Genomic DNA, 23,864 nt, shown 5'->3' with positions numbered 1-23,864 from the left:
CCTGAATATAGGGTATTTTTCTGTGTTTTTTCACAATATACTAGATTATCTGAAAGTACAGATTGCTGTACACATTATTTGGATGGAGAACTGCAACATGAAAAGTGGAAAAGGCTGAAAACAAAAGATAATTTAATTCCTGTTTATGTATTGGTTTGGGAAGCGTGAATTGGGTCAACTGGCAATGAATGCAAAACACATAAATAACTTTGCCATTCTAATCAGTAACAATACAGGGTACAAACATGACAATGTTTGATCACGATGTTTAGAAAGTGGATTGTTTAACTAGCAAATTTAATTCTGTAGGCCAAAATAAAATTAAGACGAATCTAGAAAAAGTGAGTAGAATAAAAAGATATAATGGAATTAAACTAGTTCAATCTTTTGGCATTTGTTTGCCCTACTTCATTGTTTGTGCTTCCATGAAAATGCCTCCAGCTGAATCTAAGACTATACTGGTGGTTCTTTTCTCCATGCTCTTAACTAGGTCATTGGTCAAAGTTTCATTGGTCTTACCAATTTAAACATCAAACTACAAGACGTCACAAAACATATACAGATGAGGTTCCCAATGAGAAAGATAGAAATAGGCTTGACACTTGGATTTGGGATGAGCAGCTGCTTGTTGTTTCTCAAAATTGGGCCAACCCATATAAGGGATGGGGGACCCCACGAGGAAAAAAAGTCAACAAGGAACAAAGGGCGAGTCTCTGTTTCCTGGGAGAGCAGAGAAGCATAAAGCCACTCATCAAAAGCACAATGATATGGGAAAGCATAATACCAGAAACATCAAGTCCAAGATTGACTTGAAGTTGGACAGAGCAAGCATGCAATTATCACAAATGTTTCTATTTCAATCATTCTAGATACAATTCAACTATTTACTAAAATTAACCAATGGGACAAACACATACGTCTTACAGAACTGTATTAATTCCTTTTTCCAGCTAAAAATCATAGCTGGGTTTTCCTAAACATGCCAGTTCAGTAGCAGCTCTGGGATGATTCCATAGGCTGGATACAGACAGGTTAAAAATGGACTACTGAACCTATCAACATCATGACATATTAATCAGTAACATTGTGAATCCTCAGTAGTTACTAAAAATCTGACAACTAAAATATTTCTTTACTTAATACTAAATGCTTAGTCTTTTTTGAACAAATAAAATGACTCACCAATTAAACCCAGAGTTTGGAAATAGCTAGTGACTTGGCTAGTTAAATTATTAATACAGTAGAGTTCTATGCCAGTGAGGCTTCACTTGTTATTTTTTTTTTATTAACACTGAATTTAATGCTGTGCTTTATTAAGTTAATTCATTTTATCTTAGAATTTGTTGCAGTGGGTGGCTTTTCCACTTGCCAATTGAGTCAGACAAGAAGGCCTAAGATGGAGAAGGATTATCGTTGGAAACAGTGCTTCATATGGTTCTATTGCTGAACACAGAAGAAAAATAGCTACAAAGCAACAGAGGAGCGGGAATTGGGGAATACCTAAAGAACAATGTAACAGAAGGGGAAAAATGATTCCTGGAAGGAAATGAAAAGAATGGAGTGGAGGATGATGAGTTTGTTCAGCCCTCAAGCAGACCAGGCTTTTATAGAATGCCAGTCCCTTTAGGTCTGAATGGCTGGTGTCTTTCACTACAGCTATTGGCCTGTTCATCTTTTGGAGAGGTGTACATTGTGAATCTCTTCAGTCCTCTTCTCTATTGATTGTATTCAGGTTTCTATTTTATATTATTGAAAGGTATATACTATTCTACGTTATCATTACAGTGAACTGCAATAGATCCCTTTATAATTCCTTAATACATGTATTGTTCCTTGCAAAGTGTTGGACACTTGGATAATTAAGCAACATTTTTTCCTCACCCCACTCCCCTTTTTCCTTCTATTTTGGATTCTTCCTGTTCAACTCCTCCGTCTGTTTGCTACCTACTGCCTGATTTGAGGGCTTTACAGATTAAAGGATTTAGTGAAGTTGGAGCCATTAGTGTGGAGTCAAAACAATCATTTATACCAGTTATACCATCCCCATGTCTACTCAGTGACAACACTGTGTAGGCAAGACTGCAGCTTGCTGCTGAAAGACATAGCATATATACTATGTCATCTCTGCATGCCTTTTTTTAAGAAAAAAATCTGCTCAGAAGTAAATTTCATTGAGTTAAGTGAACAAAACAGTTGAAATAAATATATAATACCCTACACACTTTTAGCATTACTCCACATTGACTTTTAATAAACAAATGATGAACAAATAAATAGTGCACATATTGGCAAGAGTCAGAGGGCATAGAAAATAGAAGAGAAATACAGATCAATGACAAAGCCTAATTGAACAGACTGTGGAATGAGGTCCCATCCTTTAGGACAGTGTTTTCAACATGACAGTTTCCAAAATGTATTGAATTATCACTAATCCTAATCAAGAAATATTATGGACTGTGTACTCCATCTGAATGAGGGAAAATCCAAGTTAAGAAAAGACTACTTACAAAAGACAAAATGACTACTTCTGAAGCCTTCAATAATAACATTAAGCCAACAATCATAACCTCCCTGTGGTTCTCTGTAAATTTCACTGTCATTGTTATGTGCCTTGAAGTCAATGTCGACTTATGGCAACTGTCTGCTAGGGGTTTCTTGGCAACATTTATTCAGAGGAGATTTTGCATTGCTATGTATCCCATTTTGAGAGAAAAGTGGGATATAAATCTGATAAATAAATAAGTAAATAAATACAGGCCTTCCTCTTGTTGAGAGCATGTGACTCATCCAAGGCCACATGACTGAGCATGGATTTCCCTGGCTGAGCAGGGATTTATATCTCCCAGAGTCACAGGCCAGCTCTCAAACCAGTATACCATGTTATCATTCTTGCAAATCCCACATTCTGTCCTAAAATTTATGGTTTAAATTAATTTAATTAATTATATAATTTAAGTTATTAGTGTTGGGGTAATGAATTCATTTCTCAATTTTGAATGTTTAACATTAATCAAATTAATTTTCAAAACTATCATTTCAAGCTCTACACTTACAGTCAGCCTTATCCACGGATTTTTTCTATCCATGGATTCAAGCATTTCATAGCTTGAAAATATTTTTAAAAAAGTATAAATTCCAAAAAGCAAACCTTGATTTTGCCATTTGATGTAAGGGACACCATTTTGCTATGCCATTATATTTAATGGGACTTCAGAATCCACAGATTTTGTTATCCACAGTAGATCCTAGAAGCAATCCCAAGCTCCCACTGTATAACAAAACAGAATCCTCATTCCCAATAAAAGCAAAAATCTATGGAGCCTAAAAGCAACCCAGTAGAGGTCTTATAAACTGAAAATAAATTAGCATGCTAATGCTTTAATTCCAAATCAAGTATTGTTACACTTGGGAAAAGTGAAGCACCACCTACTTAATTTAGAAACACTTTTAACAAAATCTCTGCCTTAAATCATACAAATGTCAAGATACAGTAGATCTAAAACAACAATATATTTCCGATAGGTTGGTCACATTGTTTGGTTGAAGATCGGTAAAAATTGGTATGAAATTCTAATCTCTTTCCATTCGTTCTGAACATAAACTGAACATTGGAGGCTCTTATATTTTTGTGTGGCTAATTGCAAAAGTTGGCATGGTAATTTGAATATGCTATACTGTAAAATATCACATTGCACTGAAAAGGCTGGATCTGAGCTTGACAGCAATCTCTGCTGGCATAATAACATGAATAAATATTATACCACCTCTTGACAATAAACTGACAGTCAAATTCCAGAAGAGGAAACCAGGATTAAGCATTTAAACCACAGGTCCCTGAGGCAGGAGAAAGGTAATCCTGTTTCTTGCATTAGGTTTCTAAGACCCAATTTTAATTGAATTTTAAATAAATGAAATTCATTCCTATGTAATGTAGAGCTAGACCATTGCAGTGCTAAGAACGTTCAAGTATAATTCAAATCTCTGCTATATCAATGTTAAAGGAAATCTCAGTGATAAGCAGGTATTTTCAAAACAATTGTATGAATTACAATTAGAATTTTAAAGGGAAAGCTACTGTTCCAGCACCATGATCTGTTCTACTCACTTCTTCTACTTTTTTTACAATGACTGATTTTTCAAAAAAGTTTATATAATGTTTATTTTCATATTAATATTAATATTATGAAACTAGGGTTCCAAATAAGCAATTCAAAGTAGCATACAGACTGAGGGAGCAATAGCTTTTCCCTAGAATAATAGCAGCACCCAACAATTCTGTCCTTCATTTCTTCCTATTAAATTGTTTTGTGTTTACATACTACAGCGGTTTTCAACTACTATGCCACGGCACATTTGCATTTTACGAAAGATCCACAGGTTGTGAGCCACAAGTAAATGGTGGTTGAAAACCACTAGGCTAGGGGTTTGTGTGACAACTGCCTTTTAGTGCTTTTAATAATGCTTCAGAAAATTTTAGTTATTTAGTTATTTAACATTAAATACAATCCTAATACTCATTTTTAAAAATGATTCCTTAAAAGCTGGTGGCGATCCTTGACAATTTTAGCACTTCGTCAATGTGGTATGTGATGAAAAGGATTGAAAACCACTGCTATAGTATAAGGAAATTCAAATTTAGTTGAACAAGATGGTTTTTAGTTTATGTAGTAATCATTTAATTGACATGGAAATATCACTCTTTCTGATCACCTTCAACTGCTCAGCTCTCTGAACTTATACCGTCTACACAACAGCAAAAATTGATACAGTCAGCCTCTCCCAGAAATGTGATTAGGCTAGACTAGAAGCACTAAGGGTTTCTGCCTGAGCAACTAAAACAAATACAAACACCCTCTCTTTTGTACCATGATTTTTGCAAAAATAGCTACATGTGTTTCTGGAAACAATGGCTTTTATGCACACATTTATGGGTCAGATTTTTTGATTTTGCAACTCTCCCCCCCCCCCCATAGTTTTAACACACACAAAAAGACTATTTCCAGAAAAACATGGTTAGCTTTGTACAACGCCTTTTGCACACACAAACAAACAAACACATGTTTTCACATACACAGCCATGTGTGTTTCTGGAAACAGGAAAAATATTATTTTGCTCAAAATGTATTTTTAGGGGGAAAACCTCAGGAGTCCATGTAATGAAAAACAAAAGCCCCTGAATAATTATGTAGCCTTGCCAAACAGATTCTGTGGCAACTTGCTTCCAACAATAGGTCTGAGGAATAGCTGAGCCTTCATTCTCTATGCAAAATTGCCGGGACATCTGGAATTCGTCAGTTTTCAGCCCTCCTTGGATTTAAAGTGAAAAATAAGTGGTCATAATCACCAATTGTAGTAATTTGTGAGCCGGAAATCACAGATGTGGGCTGTTGGGAGCAAACTTTGTGGATTAGTGTTCATTACTCTGTCTTGTAGTAAAATTAACCAAATCTACTGAAGACAAGCAGTGAATCTACAAAACAATATCCAGTCTGTGGTGTTTCTATTCCCCGTATTTCAGTTAAGAGACCACATCCCAAAGCATTCTTTCATTTCTCTTCCATATCTGAAATAAACCTTTTTTTTTGCAAAGTTAAAAAAAAAAAAAAGGAAGCCCCTGGATTCCAAATGAAACTGCATGAATTAATTTATGTATTACATATCTGACTCTCTTCGGATGGCCCCTCCATGCACAGTGTTGGCAGATGAGGTGGCCAATAGGAGTTGGCAGTGGCAGCCTTCCCAATAGTCATCACTGCTGTCCACAGCAACTGGCGGATCCCACCAGTAACATACGCTTGACTGAAAGATTCAAAATATGCACATCTGTAACACCAAGGTGCACTGTGGCACTTCTAGCAGCCCCTGCATGCTGAGACAGAAGGACTTCCCCCATTTTTATCAGCCATTAGAACTACTGCAAGAAACAGTGTAGTATAGCAGTTTGAGGATTGTACTGTACTAGGACTCCGCCTCAGAGGAAGGCAATGACAAATCTCCTCTGAACATATCTTGCCAAGAATTCCCTGTAACAGGTTCAGCTTTGGGTTGCCATAAATCAGAAATGATTTAAAGGCAAACAACACCACAACTACTACTGATTCTATCAGGTCTTGTTATCCTTCCAGAGTAGGGAGAATTCAGAAATGTGTGTTTGAGGAAGAGTGAATTGAGCTTCTTGGTAACCAGCCGCTCAGCTAAATCCCTGCTCTAGGACAAATACACGTGGTTCTACCTTACCTCATCAAGGCATCTTTCATACTGTTCTCTCTGATTTTCATTTTCCATGGCCAGTGCAGAATTCTCTGCCTGCAAGACACAAAAATAATGCAAATTAACCAGTACACATGGTGTCAAACATGACAACCCAATCAATACATTTACCCTATACACCTTCTTAGGATCCAAAGCAAACTTACTGGAGATATGGGAGGGGTAATAGCAAAAAAGAAACCACATCTATGTGGTCTCATTTCCTGTTATAAACAACACAGAAATCTCATTCGTTTTATGAAATTACCCACAAAATACATTACAATTTACAGAAAGACTGACACTGCTATTCTATACATCTCTGTAATCTATTCTTGGCAGAAGCAGAAAACAGCCTTTAGTAAAAACATAACAGTGGATATTTTGCACATCAATTTTCTTTATTCATGCCTGCCAAACCTGAATGCTTGGAAATCATGAGTCAGGCGCAATCTTTTCTTGCTCTAAATCAGAAAGCTTAGTTTAATATTAAGAGATTTACAGACACAATAATAAAATGTGATTTCTTTTTATCTTCTGGACATTGCACCACTGATAGATAGCATAACCATGTTTTCAAGGGTCCCCCTCCCACCTTTCTGATATTGCAAAATATCTAAAAATGTAGCACACATCTTTCTATCACACTAGCTCATATATATCCCAGCATAATAGGTGAACTGGATACAATTTGCCACCATAACCCATTAGCATAAAGTACAAACATACAGTTGACTGGTGAATTGGTACAAAATCTAAGAAACAATAATGAGAGTTGCAACAGCATGCCACAATTTGTAATGCTTCTACCCAGGAGTTCAAATATTCTATTCTATTCCTTCTCCTGTCAATCAGCATTCTATCTCTACCGCACACTCTCAGTCTTCATTATGATATTTGGGAAGGAGCGGGGTCCCTGTTGAGATCTGTCATCCACATTGTGTTTTAATCTTTGTACCCCCTGTAATTCTCCCATGTATGCTGCTGACACCATTCTTTTAGGAATCGAAGTTGGTGTTTGGGCTAAATAAGGACCAGCACTCATGGAATGGAATAATTTAAGTATCTGTCACAGTGAAATGCTTCCGAAACTCTACCAAACTTAACTTAAGCATGTTTCAGTTTGAAAATATCTTTTTGTCTTCTTTTTAGTCTACATGTTGACCAGTGTGGCTGGCTGTCAAGAAATCCAAGACTGGAAATGGGAACATCAGTATCAGAGGCGTAGATTGCAAACAACATATCACAATGTCTATTCAGACCCCAGCTTGTGCAGGCACAGAAAGGAATGCACAATCCAACTTAACCCCCTGGGGAACAGTTTGATATCTCTGAATTTGCCAAGCCACGTATAATGTGCTATATTACATTCAGATGGGTCATTACAGACAAATAGCAACTTTTGCATTGAGTGTTATAAAACCATCAAAAGCCATCCTGCTGTCAAACTTTTTTTCCTTGGTTAAAATATAACCATCTTCATAAAAAAAAAATACAATCTTTATGTCATGGCTAGTGACTGCTTGCTCATCTCAGTGTCGATTATTTCCTCTAGCAAATGAAATGTTCTTGAACTTCCACACTGAAAACAAATGTCACCACTCATTAACTTGGCGCAAGAGTGGGTGGTCTGTAGAAGAACGGTTTAAATGAGAAATATCTATCCATCTGCCTGGCTATGTATCTACCTATATTTACAGCCTTAGCTTATTTCTTCAAGATTTTACTTATATCTTGTGAGAAGTCTTTTGGGATGCCGATCTCTATCTAAACATATTAGGATCAAATAGAAATTGCAAGAAGATTCAGGCAAGAGCAAGATTAAAATACCCATTCCTCCAGGAAGTAAGAAAAACAACAAAAACAACAACGACAAAACCATTCAAGGGAAAACAATTAAAATAGCCTTGGGAATCCAGGCACGATACCTGGTCTCTGTTCATAAGCACCACCTCACGTAACCATGACACCACAATCAATACTCTCACATAATTACAACCATTACACCGTTCACACTGTTTGCTTCTCTTTTTAATGCACTGTCAATCTATGAAGCAAGGTTTTCCAGGGTGGGTGTTATTGTCAAGGGTTTTCAATGGTAACAAATCAAGTTAATTTAAGCTTGGGGTTAGAAATTTCCATTGTGATTAAAGAAAAAAACAGCATGCAAGTAAGGAAACCATGAGCACAGCTGAAACACTCTTTTATGTTTTCTCTGTAGCACTGCCAATTCCCAAAGAAGATGTTCATTGGCCCTTCATTCACTTTGGTTCCATTTGCACTGCGGAAATAATCCAGTCTGATACCACTTTAACTGTCCAGGCACAATGCTATGGAATTCTGGGAATTGTAGTTGTTGAGGCACCGGAGCTCTCTAACAGAGAAGGCCAAATGTTTCACAAAACTGCAGTTCACAGAATTCCATAGTATTGAGTCATGACACTTAAAGTGGTGTCAAACTGGATTATTTCTGCAGTGCAGATGAAACCTTACACATACATTGGATCACATCAACTGTGGATAAATAAAAAGTTAAGAGTTACAAAATGATGTGGCAGTTCAGGAAAAAGAATGCATTTGGTAAAATGTGCAGCACTTCTAGGAATGAGCAAAAAGTCAACCCTAGTTAGTTGCCATATATTTAGACAGATATGGCAAGATGAGTTGACTAGATGACCTGGTCTCCATCACACAGAAGAAGTTTATCTCTACAGTCACCAGCTGACCATCCTATCTTCAGTGTGGTGGAGAATGAACAAAGAATAGTTTCAGCCAAATATAACCAAATCATAAAAGGGCTCCACATTTCATCACAGCCGCTTCCAAGGAGCAAGCTGCACTGCAAGATGTCTGAAGCAAAGAATTGGCAAAAGTGCTCAGAGTGAAGTGTGGTACTATTCTTCTTCTTTTCAAGCAGACATTAAAACCATGGCAGTTCTTTTCAAGCATGCATCACTGTGTCTAGCCTAATTATCCCATGTCTTTTTTCCTGTCAACTGTAGGACCTGGGTGGCAGATATTTAAAGAAAACAGTGTAAGTAATTCTCTTGGTTTGGTTAAGACTATCTTTGGCTGCATCAACACTTCAGAATTAATGCAGTTTGACACCACTTTACCTATCATAGTTCAATGCTATGGAATTCTAGGATATGTTTTTAACAGATATCTAGCTTCTCTGTCAGTGAGCTCTGGTGCCACAGCAAACTACAAACCCCAGGTTCCATAGGATAGTGCCATGACAGTTAAATCAGTGCCAAACTGCATTGATTCTGCAGTGTAGCAGCATCCTTTGAGTATTTGGGGTTTTATTTATTGTTTTGAAGTGGACTAGGAATAGGAAATGGTTCAGAATGTGCTACCCAAGGAACAGGTGGAGGGACTTGGGATCCCTACCAGCTGTCAGCGATACTTCAAATATTGAGAAAAAATAGCTTGTGATAGCCTTGGGTAATCTTTAGTCTGTGGGCACAAGTATATATTAGTACCAACTGGGAGAATTCCAGGTTCTTGGTGAATTAAGATTTTATTTAGAATATGTGCAGAATGCGGTCACACACACAAGATAGCGAACCAATCAAACATAGGATAAACAAAATGTAAATATGGAAAGGATATCATAGTTTTATGGCATCATGACTACTTGTCCAAAGAGAAAATCATGGAAAGCTGAAGTGGCTAAGATGGGGAGGTCTGAGGATGACACAGAACATACACAGAGTTCAGGCATATATGAGGCTGCATGGTTCTGAAACCATATTTATACCTTAAAATTAGGCCTAGGCCATGGGCTATCAAGCCAGGTAACAAAGGCTGAATGACTTGTCCCAAGAATGGACAATGGGATTCAAGATTGGTTGATGGTTTTAACAAAATATCCCTGAGATGGGTGGATGGATATGTTTGGATGGTAACACAAGCCAGAGAGAGAGACTGACTTACTGCTTTAGGTGTTAAGAGATCCCTTGTCTCAGGTTTCAAGAGGAAAAGTGGACTATTTTGGGGTAGGAAGAAGCACTTTAGATGTCATGGTTTTGTTTGCTTGGATGCAGACATACCTGGCAGAAACGATCCCCTTTTCCTTGGGAACCTGACCTTTAGTGTCACTGAAAGGAAACTGATCTCTCAAAAACATGCTATCTCCAAAGATGAGATATCAAAATATGAGAAGCTCAAAATACAGTGCAAGGTATGCAAGAGTGCATAACAATAGCATAACAATAACAACAATAACATAACATAACAATAAATGGGAAATGGTGACTTGTTCCATATGCCTTTCCTTTATAAAGTTATAAACAGAGAGACTCTGAGAGAAAGTGGTGTGTGTCTGTGTGAGTGATAACACAATTCACATTCATTATTTTCAAGCCCTCCCATTATGTTAATTTAAGCTAAAGTTTTGGTTATCTGTTTCTACTATGGTGTCAAACAGATAATTATAAAGTAAATTGTACTCATAGTCAAGATAATTTTGGGACACTAAGGACTTTGAGGATGTTTTCAGTAAATAATGAAGATTACAATCTGGGGCCCGGTCCAGAAGGGTGCGATAGGACGCCCTCATCACGTGCAAGGGGCGGTGCTTCTAGACGCCTCTTGCCCCTCACATATGACGAGGGCATCAAAATGGCAGTGCCCTGTACAGATGGGCTCCAGACACCTAGCATCTGCAAGCCGCGGCGCCATTATGAATCCGCAAGTCACAGCGCCATTATGATGCCGCGAGTGCGCCATTGGTGCACTGCAGCATCATAATTGCACCGCAAGAAGAACCCACTTTTTGCAGGTTCTTTCTGCTCTGCGGGGAAGTCCCACAGTCTGGAGGCTGAGGATTTCCATGGAGCAAAACAAGGTGCTGGGAGACCGTCCTTTTTGGACGGTCTGTCCCGCGCCTATGTTATCATATAAGAACCTATTCTTGTCAGTGATGATGGCTAGGGAATATGAATCAAACGTAAAGCAAAGCAGTGTAATAAGTTAGTGAAATCAAGTATGAAAATAAGAAAGTAATACCTTGGCCAAATCTTAATTGTTTAATTTGCTATTGCTATGCTTCTCAGCATGCAATAAAAGCACACAGGAGCTGAGAATCAAAATGTGAATTCATCAAAGGGAGCAAAAAACCTTGAGTCAGCCCTGACTGCTCACATCCTAGAATTGATTTTAACTTGTGGTAAATCAGCTCATTTTATTGTATTTTCAATAATTACCTATTTCCTATTTCAAGTTACAAATAAAAGAGAACTCAAGTCCAGAAGCTAAGCATAATAATTTTATTCACACAAGACTGCACTACTCTATGTTTTAGGAGGTGACTGAAGCTGAAACCTTTTATTTAGTCACACAGAGAAATGTCCCAAGAAAGTGAGTGCAGCTTACATCTGAGTAGCAGATATGCATCGACCTGCGCTATAAAAGAGCAAATCGGCAATATAAAGATTATCTTAATGTCTAAATCACTTCTGAATTCATGTCTTGGTTTCACCATTCAGCGATGCTGGATTCTATAAAAAATGCCTCTGTCGAATAGTAAAAAGTGAATGCTACAGCAAACACCTTTTAAGTGACATGCCACCGTAGAAACTCTACGCTCAAATAACTGTTGGAATCAATGGATTTAAAGAGAGAGAGAGAAATTCAAAATTGAAAAAGCTAAAATGGTGTTTTTAGGCTCATCCTATTTCAGGCAATAAGATGAAACTCTCTCTCAAAAAAACCAAACCAATCCTAGATTGTGTTGCCACAAATCCCAAATTTCTAGAATTATTATTCAAAACACATTGCTTTATTTTAAGCCCTTCCCCAGAATAATGAGTACTGGAAATTTGTTCTTTTTCTTTGTCTTCCTTTCTTTCATTTCTTGAAAAATGAAAATGGAGATCTTAAATGTTACCAGATTTTTCCTTAGTATATGACAAGCCATGCGTGAAGCTGCAGGAACATAAATACAAAGGGTTCTACATATATAATACAAAACTGAAAAAAGGTAAACCTGGTATATTTGAATTTTAAGTCCAAAAATGGATTTGAAATTACACAGCTGGGTCTCTGCTGCATTCTGCTACTGCAGTAATTTAGTTCTTTACATATTTTAGCTGATTTGAACTCCCTGATCAGAAAGACAATGCAGGCGGTGCTTATTTACATGTTTTTGCTCAAACTGAGATGTTCACCAAAAGCAAAATTAAGAAATAGGAAAATGAGAGTCTTACAACAAATTGTATAGGCTTTGTATGGTAATATTCCCAAGCATACTTTTCCCATGAGCTTTAAATATCTACTAACTATATTTAGTCTAGTCTACGCAAGTTTGAAGCCTATATGTTCCTTGATTGCTGAGCAAATCATGACCATTTATTTGACATTTTGTAATAGGGACTGAAATAGGAAGGCAACGCTTCAATGGACTCATTTAAGATCCTCCTAAAGCCCCTAAGGATGAAAAAGCAATAGCTAAACACATTAAATAAGCCATAATATAATAGAGCATTCGGCCAAACAAAAAATAAACTGGAAAAAATAAAAACGTATACATTTTCTGATTTGCACCTTTTAGCTAAATAACAGGATTTTCTATCACTCTCAGCATTCATGCTTCATCATGATTTTCTCCATCTCTGGTGGAAATCCATGATTCCATTGACTGTGGAATATTTATGAGTTTGCTCTAACAGCCAATCTGTAAGTGTTCAGAGGAAAATTGGGTACCCATTTTACACCTTCTCATGTAAGACTACAAGTGCAAATAATTTTCAAAAATTGGGACTGAGATAGATTACACAGCAGAGAATATTTTTCAGACAAGAATGTAATTCTGATTGTGCATATTTGTGTATCATGATGGCTTTCTTTGTGTTTATTATTTCACTGAAGTATTTTTATTCTGTCCTTTTATCATCACAGATCACAGAACAGCAAACAGATAAAACAACATAAACAGCTTAAACAATTCCAGATTAAAACCAGCTAAACATATTAAACAAGCTAAAACATATTAAACAACTCAGCACATTAAAACTGTTTTAATGTCTGATCACGCATGTATAAGAATGAGCACAGTAAGAGTAGCCCAACAGCTACAATATGTAAGTAAACCACTTTATTCATATGATATAGGTAACTAGGGATGTAAAGAATATTCTCCAAAATTCGAAAATTAGGAGAAAAATGCCAGTTTCGACAAATTCTATAACATGTTAGAGAGGAGAAATTCTGAGTAATTTTCGATCAATGAGTAAGAATTTTATTTTTAATAATTTCAAAATGAAGGGAAGAGAGAAATTTTGAGCTGACAAATTCGACCTCCAGGACTTGGGTATTTTGCATATTTTGCATAAGAAAAGCTATCATTCATCCTTTACCAGGGGCTATTTCCTTTGTTAGTGTGAAAAACAAAACAGAACAAAAGGAGGGAGCCTTCTCCACTTTACATCATGCTTGCCATTCAAATTCTCACAAAAGAGAAGAGGAGGTGGGGATGTCAAAGGGGGATGTCAAATAATATTAATTTATGCCCAGCTTTTCAGCCAAAAGGCTATCAGAGCAGCTACAAATGACTAGATATTTCCCTGCCCTCAGGTTGCAATCTAAGGGACAAGAGACAAAAGGAGAAGCGAATGAATGGCAGGGGAAAAGTTCAGCAGATCCTCTTCCCACATTCTCTTTTGGTGAGGGTCACATTCTCTCAGCCTCAGAGGCAGGACATGACCATCTCTCTCTCTCTGCACCTCTCCCATGGTGATGCAAGGTCTGCAATAAATAATAATAATATAATAATAATATAATAATAATAATAATATCCTTACCAAAATGTGGGACTAGATGTATTTTGGATTTTGGAGGTTTCAGAAATAATCCAGTTCGACAATACTTTAATTGCTATGGAAAATCCTGGGATTTGCAGTATGTTGTGCCACCAGTGCTCTCTGACAAAGAGGCTAATGTCTCACAAAACTACAATACCCAGATATGGTTGTTGTTGTTGTTGTTTTATTTTCTTATATCCCAGGGTTTCGATGCCCACCTTGGCCAAGACACACTCTCTCAGCCTGTGTGTGTAAGCAATACAGCAGCATTACACTTTCAACAGCTCCAAGTTTGTCTGTGTGTTGTGTGTGTGTATATATTATATATATGTGTGTGTGTGTGTTGTATGTAGTATGTATATATATATAATATATACAAACACAAAGATGGGTGTGGTAAGCATATACATGCAGCATTACACTTTCAGCAGCTCACATTTGTCTGTGTGTGTGTGTGTGTGTGTGTGTGTGTATATATATATATATATGTGGGTGTGTGTGTGTGTGGGTATGTATGTTATAATATATACAAACACACAAAGAGTGTGTGTAAGCATATACATGAGCATTAACTTTCAGCTGCTCCACAGTTTGTGTGTGTGTGTGTGTATGTGTGTGTGTATATGTATGTGTAATATTATATATATAATATATATATAATATATATAATATACACACACACACCCACACAAAGATGTGTGTGCAACATATTACATGCAGCATTCACTTTCGGCTTGCTCCACAGTTGTGTGTGTGTATACATACACACACACACACAGACAGCGTGTATGACACATAAATACGGCTTACACTTTTGGCAGTAACACTATAAGTGTGTGTGTGTGGATATTCGCACTCTCCTTGCCTTTATTATATTATATTATATTATTATTATTATTATTATATTAGACCTTGGCATCACCATGGGAGAGGTGCAGATTTGGATCCCATGTATCCTTCATAGCAGAAGGGGGTTGGACTGGATGGTCCTTGAGGGTCCCTTCTAGCATTTCTTGTTGAGGCTGGGCTTTTTTTCCCCTTTTGTGTCTGTGCCTTCAGGGTTTTAAGCAAGGAAGTGCTTAAACCTCGGCCAAACTTCCTTTTGGATGGTATTGAGTTTGAAAGCAAATAATTAGCATAATTATTCGCCTTGTCTTTTATTGTCATTCAGAGAGAAATCTGTGAAAAATATTCGCTGGCTGCTGAAAAGGAGAGAAAATCACCATTTGAAAGAGAGATTTGTGGGAAGATATTGTTGTAGAAAAATTCTCCTCAAAGTTTCTCTGACCGAGAAGAAAAACATGGGTTTCTCCAATCACTATAGGTAACTTCGCTGTGTGTCACAATAGCTTGGATAGTATTTTTATCAAAATTTGCATTTTAAATAAAGGTTAATTGTTTTATCTGGTATCTAGTCTAATTAAACAAAAGCACAAAGTGTTGCTTTTCCACATCTAAATCTTTGACACCAGACACTATAGTTTCTGTTTAACTTTTCTGCCAAAATCCCTTAAAAATGGAGAACCCAGTAACAGAACTGAAAATTGGCATTTGCCACAAAAAACAGACAAAGATAAATGCTTTATTAAATATGCTTATTCTGTTCAACAACTATCTAAAACTTGGAATGTGTTTTCCTTTTTTCCTCCTAGCTGTCATTCAACATGGAATGAAATATCGTTGTCCAACATTTTGGGCTGTCCTGTTGTAGCCAGCAACCAATGGAAAATCGGACTTACTGTCATTATTTTGTTCAGTGTTTGGGGATCACAGAAGGTTGAAATGCAAGATTACATACACCAAGATGCAGGCTGTTTTCCTCCTGCTAAGAGGAAATACCAATATAAGCTATACTTACATACATATGAACTATGCTAACATCTTTCTAGTAGTTGATACTTAATTTGTACCTTGGAGACCATCTTCTGCCTTATGCATAAGATGCTGAAAAACACTCTGCATCTGTCAGCAGTAAGCATAATAATTAAACAACGGAGAGGGGACCTAGTATAAAAATCAATCTCATTAGCCTCATCCAGATTTTTGTTTAAATCTTACCACAAATTCCATCCTAATACTTGCTCTTTGTATGTTCTTCATGCCATTCATATATGACTTGACTTGGGTCCAGACTATCAGAAACACGTGAAGCTGCCAACATTTTCAGATCTTTTCCACCATCCTCACAGGCATCATCATCATCATCATCATCATCATCATCATCATTTCTGCACCTTTTCCCAAGTTTGGGACTCAAGCCTTTTTTACATCTTAAAAAATACAAGTTACCATATATACTGGACTATAAACTGAGAAATTTTAGTCAAAACATTTACCCTGAAAAGCTGGGTAGACTTATCCATGGGCCAATGCTGGTACACCCAGCTCAGGGGAGATGGAAGAAGGAAGATGAGGTTGCAAAAAGGTCCTAAAGCTGCCTCTGTTCTTCAAACTGGGTTGATCTGCATGATCATCCTATTGTAGCTGCTCTGGGTTGTACAGAAGAGCTGGACCCCAACCTGACAGAGATTCAGCACCAAGAGAGTCTCTGTGCAGCAAAGCCTGCATCTACACTGCAGAAATAACCCATCTTGACACCACTTTTACTGTCATGGCTCAATACTATGGAATTCTGGAAAATGTAGTTTTGTGGGATATTTAGCCTTCTTTGTCAGACAGCTCTTATGCCCCACCAAAGTGCAAATCCCATAATTCCATAGCATTTAGCTATGGCAGTTAAAGCGGTACCAAACTGGATTATTTCTGCAGTGTGGCTGCAGTCTAAGAGCAGCTCTGGGAGTGATGGCTACAAAAGTGAAAATAGATTTATTGCCCCTAAAACATCAAACAATGAGCTCTGTTGTGCCTAGATTCATGTATGTCCCCTTGGCTCCTGTACTGGAATATAAAATAAACTTTTAAAGCATAGATATAATCGTAAACACTTTACAGGCACACCTAAGTTAGCAAAGCCTCTGGCAAAGAAAATCCTTTTTCCTCCTTGTTCTCTGTCTTGTTCTCTGTCTAACTGAAAGTGTTTTAGCAACATCAGCAATAAGAGAATGGTGAAGGAGGGCTGGAGAAGCCTAGTCTCAGTGATAAGATTGTAGCAGTATGTCTGCAGCAAACAATGTACGGTACTAAGGCTTGAGCTAGGAAAGACTGGGATTTTACTCTTGCCAATCCTACTATAGGTATGTCTGCCTGTCTACAACAGGGAAAGTAAACAGCTACTGACTCTAGAATCCACTACTGAGCATGCTTGAATAGAAAAAGAGAGCGAACAGGGAAAACAGGTAAACTTTTTTCACCAGCATGTGAAAAGAGTATACATCTGTAGACCAAAATGGAAATCATAAGAAAAAATGGAGGCTGATAAAGAAAAAAAAATCATCCTTGGACACAATTTGGGAAAAGCTTTCAAGTGGCCTCTAAAAGATTGAAAATGTTTTTGTTTACTTTTGCAAAGCTTACTTGACCTGGTTATTTCACATCACATGTGCATATTGTTAGTTTGGAGTAAAATGTTTGCTCTAACATGTTGAACTGCTTCTTTTTATGGTGTAGGAACCTATCCCTAAATGTTTCCATGCTATTTCTGCCTCTGGTACCAAATTTTCTGTTAAAGAAGTCATACCAAGGAATAATAATAATAATAATAATAATAATAATAAGTTTTATTTATAAACCTCTATTCCGTGTTGATCATAGCGGTATACAGGTAAAAATTGCAATATCAAATACAAAATACAGGATAAAAATTGCAATACATAAATAAAACTTCAATAAAAACATTTCAGAATACAGATTAAAACCATACATCAAATCCAGGCCAGCTAAATGTGCTCAATAATGCTGTACATATAGGGGGGAGTCATATATCATCAAGGAACATCAAGGAACATGTCTGCTTTGGGAAAAGTAACAATAGGAGTACGTACTATTGATCAGTTATGAATTATAAGGCTGTCAATATGAATGTTTGCTACACTGTTTTAGGTTACAGCAGAGAAATTTACAATTAAGAAATTCATAAAAAAAGCTTTAATAACACCTAATAATTCACCGTGTAAACACAATCACATGACTGAAGTGACAGATCTTGATCTTTTTAGGCCTTTGAAAACTGTCACAGTGACTACCATCTACTCCTTTAAGCATTTTCTCCTCTCTCTTTAGCATACCCAGCTTGTTCAGACTGCTTCAATGTGTTTTATAATGTCCAAGGGGGTAAAAAAAAGAAGCCATCACAGACAGATTACTTTGTTTTCCCATCCCTTTTCCTCTTTTCCTTTTCTGGCTGGGTGTGTGTCTATAAATCAAAGAAAAGGTAGATAGAAGATTGCTCACCAATGGAAATTGCTTGGTAGTTTTCATTGTTTTCTCAATTTGACTTCAATTGTGCTTTTAACAAAGGAAGAATTCACAGATGTCTCTGGTATCACAACTAATGCCTCAGAGCAAACTATTCTCCACTGAAGCCATTACCTTTGCCTTAGCAACAAGTCAGCCTATATAACACAGTTTCCCATTAGATGAGCCATTGCTATTTCTTGGGCAACTACTAAGAAACCAGAAGATGTGACTGATGTTCTTTCATTTGCTGGTACCTCTGAAATGGTAGTGGGAAAGGTCTCTATGATGACTCTCGATGACTCTCAGAAATAATTTTTTTAAAAAACCAACAAGTTTTGCAGGAAATGCATAATGTTAAGAAGCTTTAAATAAGTACATCTTTTTTATATGTAAAATCAATTAAAAAGCAAGGACTTTCAAGTTACGTTGAATGACACAGGTGTTGCTGATAGAACAAACAGCAAGTGATTAAAGAATTCAGCACTGTCAGAGGCACTTTACTCTGCAGGCACTCAACTTGAAATGAAACCCTATGATAATGTCTACCCACTTCCACTCCCTCTACTTCCCAATCTGGACTCCTTATGCATGACCATCATTATAAAAGAGATCTAATATGTTTAGGCCCAATAATATATTATCCAAGATTTTATGGGACAAGTACTATGGTCTATCTGAGTTGCCTTGGATTCTATTCATATGCAAGGAATTTGATGTTATACAGGAACGTGTAAGTAAAGTATGTTTGGGGACAGGTGAATGTGAATCTCGGGGACAATTCAGATCACTGTGTGATGACACTGTTCCATAAGCAAGGAAAAGATGTGATAAAAAAAACATGAGGTGGCTAATCTTTGCAAGGGTATGAAAACAAAAGAGTTTGATTACTATTTGCTGGACTTAATCCTGCAAGCCTGAGAGAAAGGAATTGTCACTTGTAAGCCTGAGAGCAGGGAATTGTCAAATTAAATATTTGTAAGTTGCTCTGGTAGCCCTTTTAGATGAAAGGTGGGATACAAATGCTCTAAATAAGCAAATAGTATCTTGCAACTTCATCAGCTGCATTAACCAGGTTTTACTTGACTAATTATCTTTACTTGCCAGCCTGCATGAAACTACTGATGGGTACAAATTGTCCAATGCCCTTTCTGACAAGAATAAGAAAGAAACTTATGGTTTGGGGCAGCTTTTCAGAGGTCTATTTTAGTTACTGTGACAAATGTTTTTAATATTGTACATGCTAATATAACACAATCATGTTATAATTGAAATCACTCGGCTGACATGAAGTCAACAAGCACTCCATGATGAGTATAGGTGAGAGAAGAGTGACAGCAGAATCAAAGGGCAAAGCTGACTTGGTACTGGGAGATAACTAATTAGCACATCTTGAGGGCTCTGCACTCTTCAGATAGAAGGCTTCAATGTTTTTAAAAATGCAGAGAGAGCAAAAACAACAAATTACTCCCATGAGGAAAGAGAAGAGAAGTATGAACAAAACTCTGATTTGTACACCGAGAACGACAGAGGAACAGCATGCAAATGAGAAATGGTTGTTGAAAATAAAATAGGGGCGTATACTGTAGATTACTTCAGCATCAGGGGGAAAGGAAATGAGGGTCTAAAGGTCTTGTGTCAAGTTAAACCTCAACCAGCAACTCAAAAATCTTTGAAGGTATCATTGATAAAGGTCAAGGCAAACAGAGTTATGACAGTGAACTTTAAAAATACTGACAGAATTTGAGAACACTAGTTGCCATGTACAGTTCCTTGTTATTCATACTAAACCATTAGTCTCTTTATAGAGAGGATTATCAATTTACAGACACTCATTTAGCATCCTCCATCCAACTACATCAAAGGCACTCAACATTTTTCCTTTTTTCCATTTCCAATTTCAGACATCCTCCACTCTAAGACGTGGGGCTGCATCCAATGGTTGTGTGAGTGGAAACCAGACCCATAAAATCTCTTCAGAGGATTAAAGAAGCTTCCAGAATAAATGAGGATTTTTCTTGGTCCCCCACCCCATCACCGTTTTATCAGTGAAAAGAATTTAATTTATTTGGATCTTCTTCTTTATAACTGGAAAATACAAAGTGGTATTAAAATCCTTTTAAATGGATTAATGGATTAATTGTGCCAAGCTTAAGCAGACAATGGGAACTTCCTAAATTGGGCAGAGGAATCTGGCACACTGAAAGTACCTCCACCTGATTTCATGAGCTTCCCCCTTCTCAATGCATCAGTTATACTGTTCAGGAGTTCCCCACATCTCTGACGTCCCCACATGCAGGTACTACAGAGGAGGAAGGAAGGAAGGAGCCAAACACAATTTGTACAGGCACAAGACAGCTGTATAAAATTCATTCATTGCTCTTAAGAACAGAGTTAGAAATTTTGATAAAGGGTAGCCAGTTCTTTTAGTTTTCTGTGAAAACATTTGAGTCTCATATGGCTTTATGTGGTAGCTTACACCAGTTCTATAAAACTGAGACAGCAGCCATATCCTTCTACTGTACATACTTTCAGCCCTGGTAAACACTTGGCCTCCATTTTCCTCTGCCCAGATGGACACATCAGTGACAAGGTGTACTTTCCAATGTCACCTTTTTATTGCTTCTTATTTCAGGAGATAGAAGTCAACCACCCACCCACATCTGATTGAGCTGCTCTCATATCTTTACCACAGGACAGCTGTTTATAGACCCTACAAATCAACTTACTGCACCCCCCAGGCTGTGATTTTAAAAGAAACTAAAGTAGCTGAGTTTCTTCAGGAACATGCAGCTAGCAAGAATATGTTAAGTTAAAATGTAACCACTATTACCAGTTGTGCATATAGCTATAGATCCTTAATTTAATAAATGCTATCATGCAGATACATTAGATATTCTGCCTATATCCTCACCAACCCTGAGTTGGATAGTTTTATACTAGAACCATATAGTAACAACTGCTAATATACATTCTATAGTTAAGAATGCTACACTATTGCTTTAATTCCAGGATTGTTTACTGTGAGAAGAAAAAGTCAAAACTTCAAGTTTAGCCAAACTGTTGCTTTAATATTTTAAATTTTTTATTTAATTACCGATTTTAAATCAACTAGTATAAGTATTCACATCTTCTCAACAAGAACCAAAATGCAACACGCTAAAAGATACAAAGAGATGGATACTCTGAGTGATCATGGCCTTTGTCTCTGTGCCTATAGATTGCATACATATGTCATTGTTGGGAAAGCATGTTGAAGGCATTAGAGATACGTGAGCAATACATTCTACCAGCTTATCCAGGGTTCTACAGAGCTTATCACTATTTATTCTATCTCTGTCCTTTTCTTCCTCCCTACAGCTCAGGATTGTATAAATGTGTCTTCTCATTTCATCTAAGGATGGGTAGAAATCTCCACCTCGACCCTATTTTTCTAGAGTTTAGATGGTTCAGCACCAACTGAAGCATTTATCAGAGCAGAATTTCTCTCATAAAATACACATTAAAAATAATGTGTAACATAACAATTATTTTTTCAGTTAGACATTGTAATTATTAATCTTCAGTTATTTTTGAAGAAAGCTCGTGTTTCACTGTTATATTTACTTTTTCTAGAAGTTCAACACTGAAAATAAAAGAGGCAAATCTTGCTTAAGACATATTTAGAAAAGGAACTAAGGTGTGGTACATACCACCATAAAGTGGTGTACCAATGCCGATTCTATGCATGACCCCTAACCCTAGATCGTACAGGTGGCGTAACAATGGTGGCCCCCTGTGTACATAACACCACCATTGTTACGTACGTGCCGTGTGGCATCCACACGTTGCCACACGGCGCACTTGTTACGCTGCTCCTATGGCTGAAAAAGAACCCACTTTGCTTGGGTTCTTTTTCCTCCGCACAGTTTGGAGGCTGTGGCTTCCCTCCAGAGGAAAAAAGGCAATTGGCAGGCTGCCCTTTTTGGATGGTCTGGCCCAGGCCTAAAACTGCCTAGAAAAGGCTATCATATAAAAACCCATGGTGCAGCTACACTTTGAATATATTGTAAAATCTGATCACCACTCCTGAGAAACAGATTCTGGAAAGTTCAGACAAGGGATGCATCCACATTGCAGAATGAAAGCAGTTTGACACCACTTTAACTGTTATGGCTCTATCCAACATCATCCTGGAATTTGTAGTTTGGCGAGGTATTCAGCCTGGTGTGTCTGAGCACTCTGGTGTCACACCAAACTACAAATCCCTGGATTTTGTAGGGTAGAATCATGGCAGTTAAAGTGGTATGAAACTGCTTTAACTCTGCAATGTGCAAATATCCAAGGTCAGCATGCGGCTGGAAGAATAATAAATAATTATTTAATAAGTAACAGTTAATAATAATAATAATTTCCTTAGGAGGAATAATTATGGCATATGAAATACTTGGATTAGAAACGGGCAAGTGGACACATGATAAAGTGTACAAAGGTATGTAGAGGGTGGAGAAAGTGCATCAGAAGTTTTCTCCATTTCATAATACTAAACTCCAGAATCATCCAGAATTCAGGACAGTTAAAAGAAAGTACTTTTTCACATAGTTAAACTGTGGAACTTGCTGCCATAAGATGTAATGATAATCTGGATAGAGGATTAAACAAATAAATGTAGGGTAAGATCATCACTGGGTGCTAGTCATGATGATTATATATTGCCCCCTATTGGAGGTTGTATTTGCTGCTAGGGAAACACAAGTGGAAGGTTATAATTGTACCATGTCACACTTATGGCATTCATGAAAGGCTAAACTTGCTCTCCTTTTGCAAGCAGGAAAAAACTTTTCTCTTTAAGTAGGTTTTTAATATGTAATTGCACCCAGGGAGACTTTTTATTGGGGTATTAGTTATGTATGTTTTTTATGGTTTTACATTTTTAACTTAGGTGCGGGACAGGCCGCCCCCAAAGGGTGTTTGGTTTGGAGCAACGCCGGAGCTGCCAGGCATATGTAACGAGTGCGCCAATGGTGCATTCATTACTTAAGTGACATGCAGACACTGTGCATCACTTTCATCAAAATGGCGGTGCCCGCATGGACAGGATGCCACCATTACTATGCCGCCATGCCTTGCTAGGATTAGGGACCGTGCAGTTGGTGCACAGTCCTTAACCCTAAAATTGGTACCAGCACGGCACATTTGGCTCGTCTCCTCTGGGCCCTACAAATTTTTGTAATCATTTTATATTTCTATCTTGTTATATTAATTTTTTTAAAAAATTAATATTTTTATTGATTTGACACAAAATTACTGAACATACAAAACTAAACAAAACAAACTAAATACACAAAACAACAGACACAAAAGCTTATCTGCACATTAAATCCCACCATCTCACATCTTTAATATCTTCAACACCTACCCAGACCAACACAAGGCAAGGTAAAGATAGTCCCTTGACATGAATGTCTAGTCGTAACT

The 23,864-nt window shown here is 37.3% G+C and overlaps 1 protein-coding gene across 3 annotated transcripts in view; it reads right to left on the bottom strand.

Annotated features, from left to right (window-relative positions):
- The window catches only part of NCKAP5 (NCK associated protein 5), an 811,098-nt gene that overhangs the window by 229,819 nt on the left and 557,415 nt on the right, over positions 1–23,864 (bottom strand). For all 3 annotated transcript variants that reach the window (XM_042462965.1, XM_042462973.1, XM_042462983.1), the window contains one exon: positions 6,238–6,306. In XM_042462965.1, coding sequence (XP_042318899.1) covers positions 6,238–6,306 — 69 coding nt within the window. The remainder of the gene's footprint in view (positions 1–6,237; positions 6,307–23,864) is intronic.

Source organism: Sceloporus undulatus, chromosome 1, assembly GCF_019175285.1.
Source record: "Sceloporus undulatus isolate JIND9_A2432 ecotype Alabama chromosome 1, SceUnd_v1.1, whole genome shotgun sequence".
In the NCBI taxonomy this organism is placed as follows: Eukaryota; Metazoa; Chordata; class Lepidosauria; order Squamata; family Phrynosomatidae; genus Sceloporus; species Sceloporus undulatus.
The sequence above is the reverse complement of the archived record's forward strand: the minus strand, read 5'-3'. Positions and strand labels throughout refer to the sequence as shown.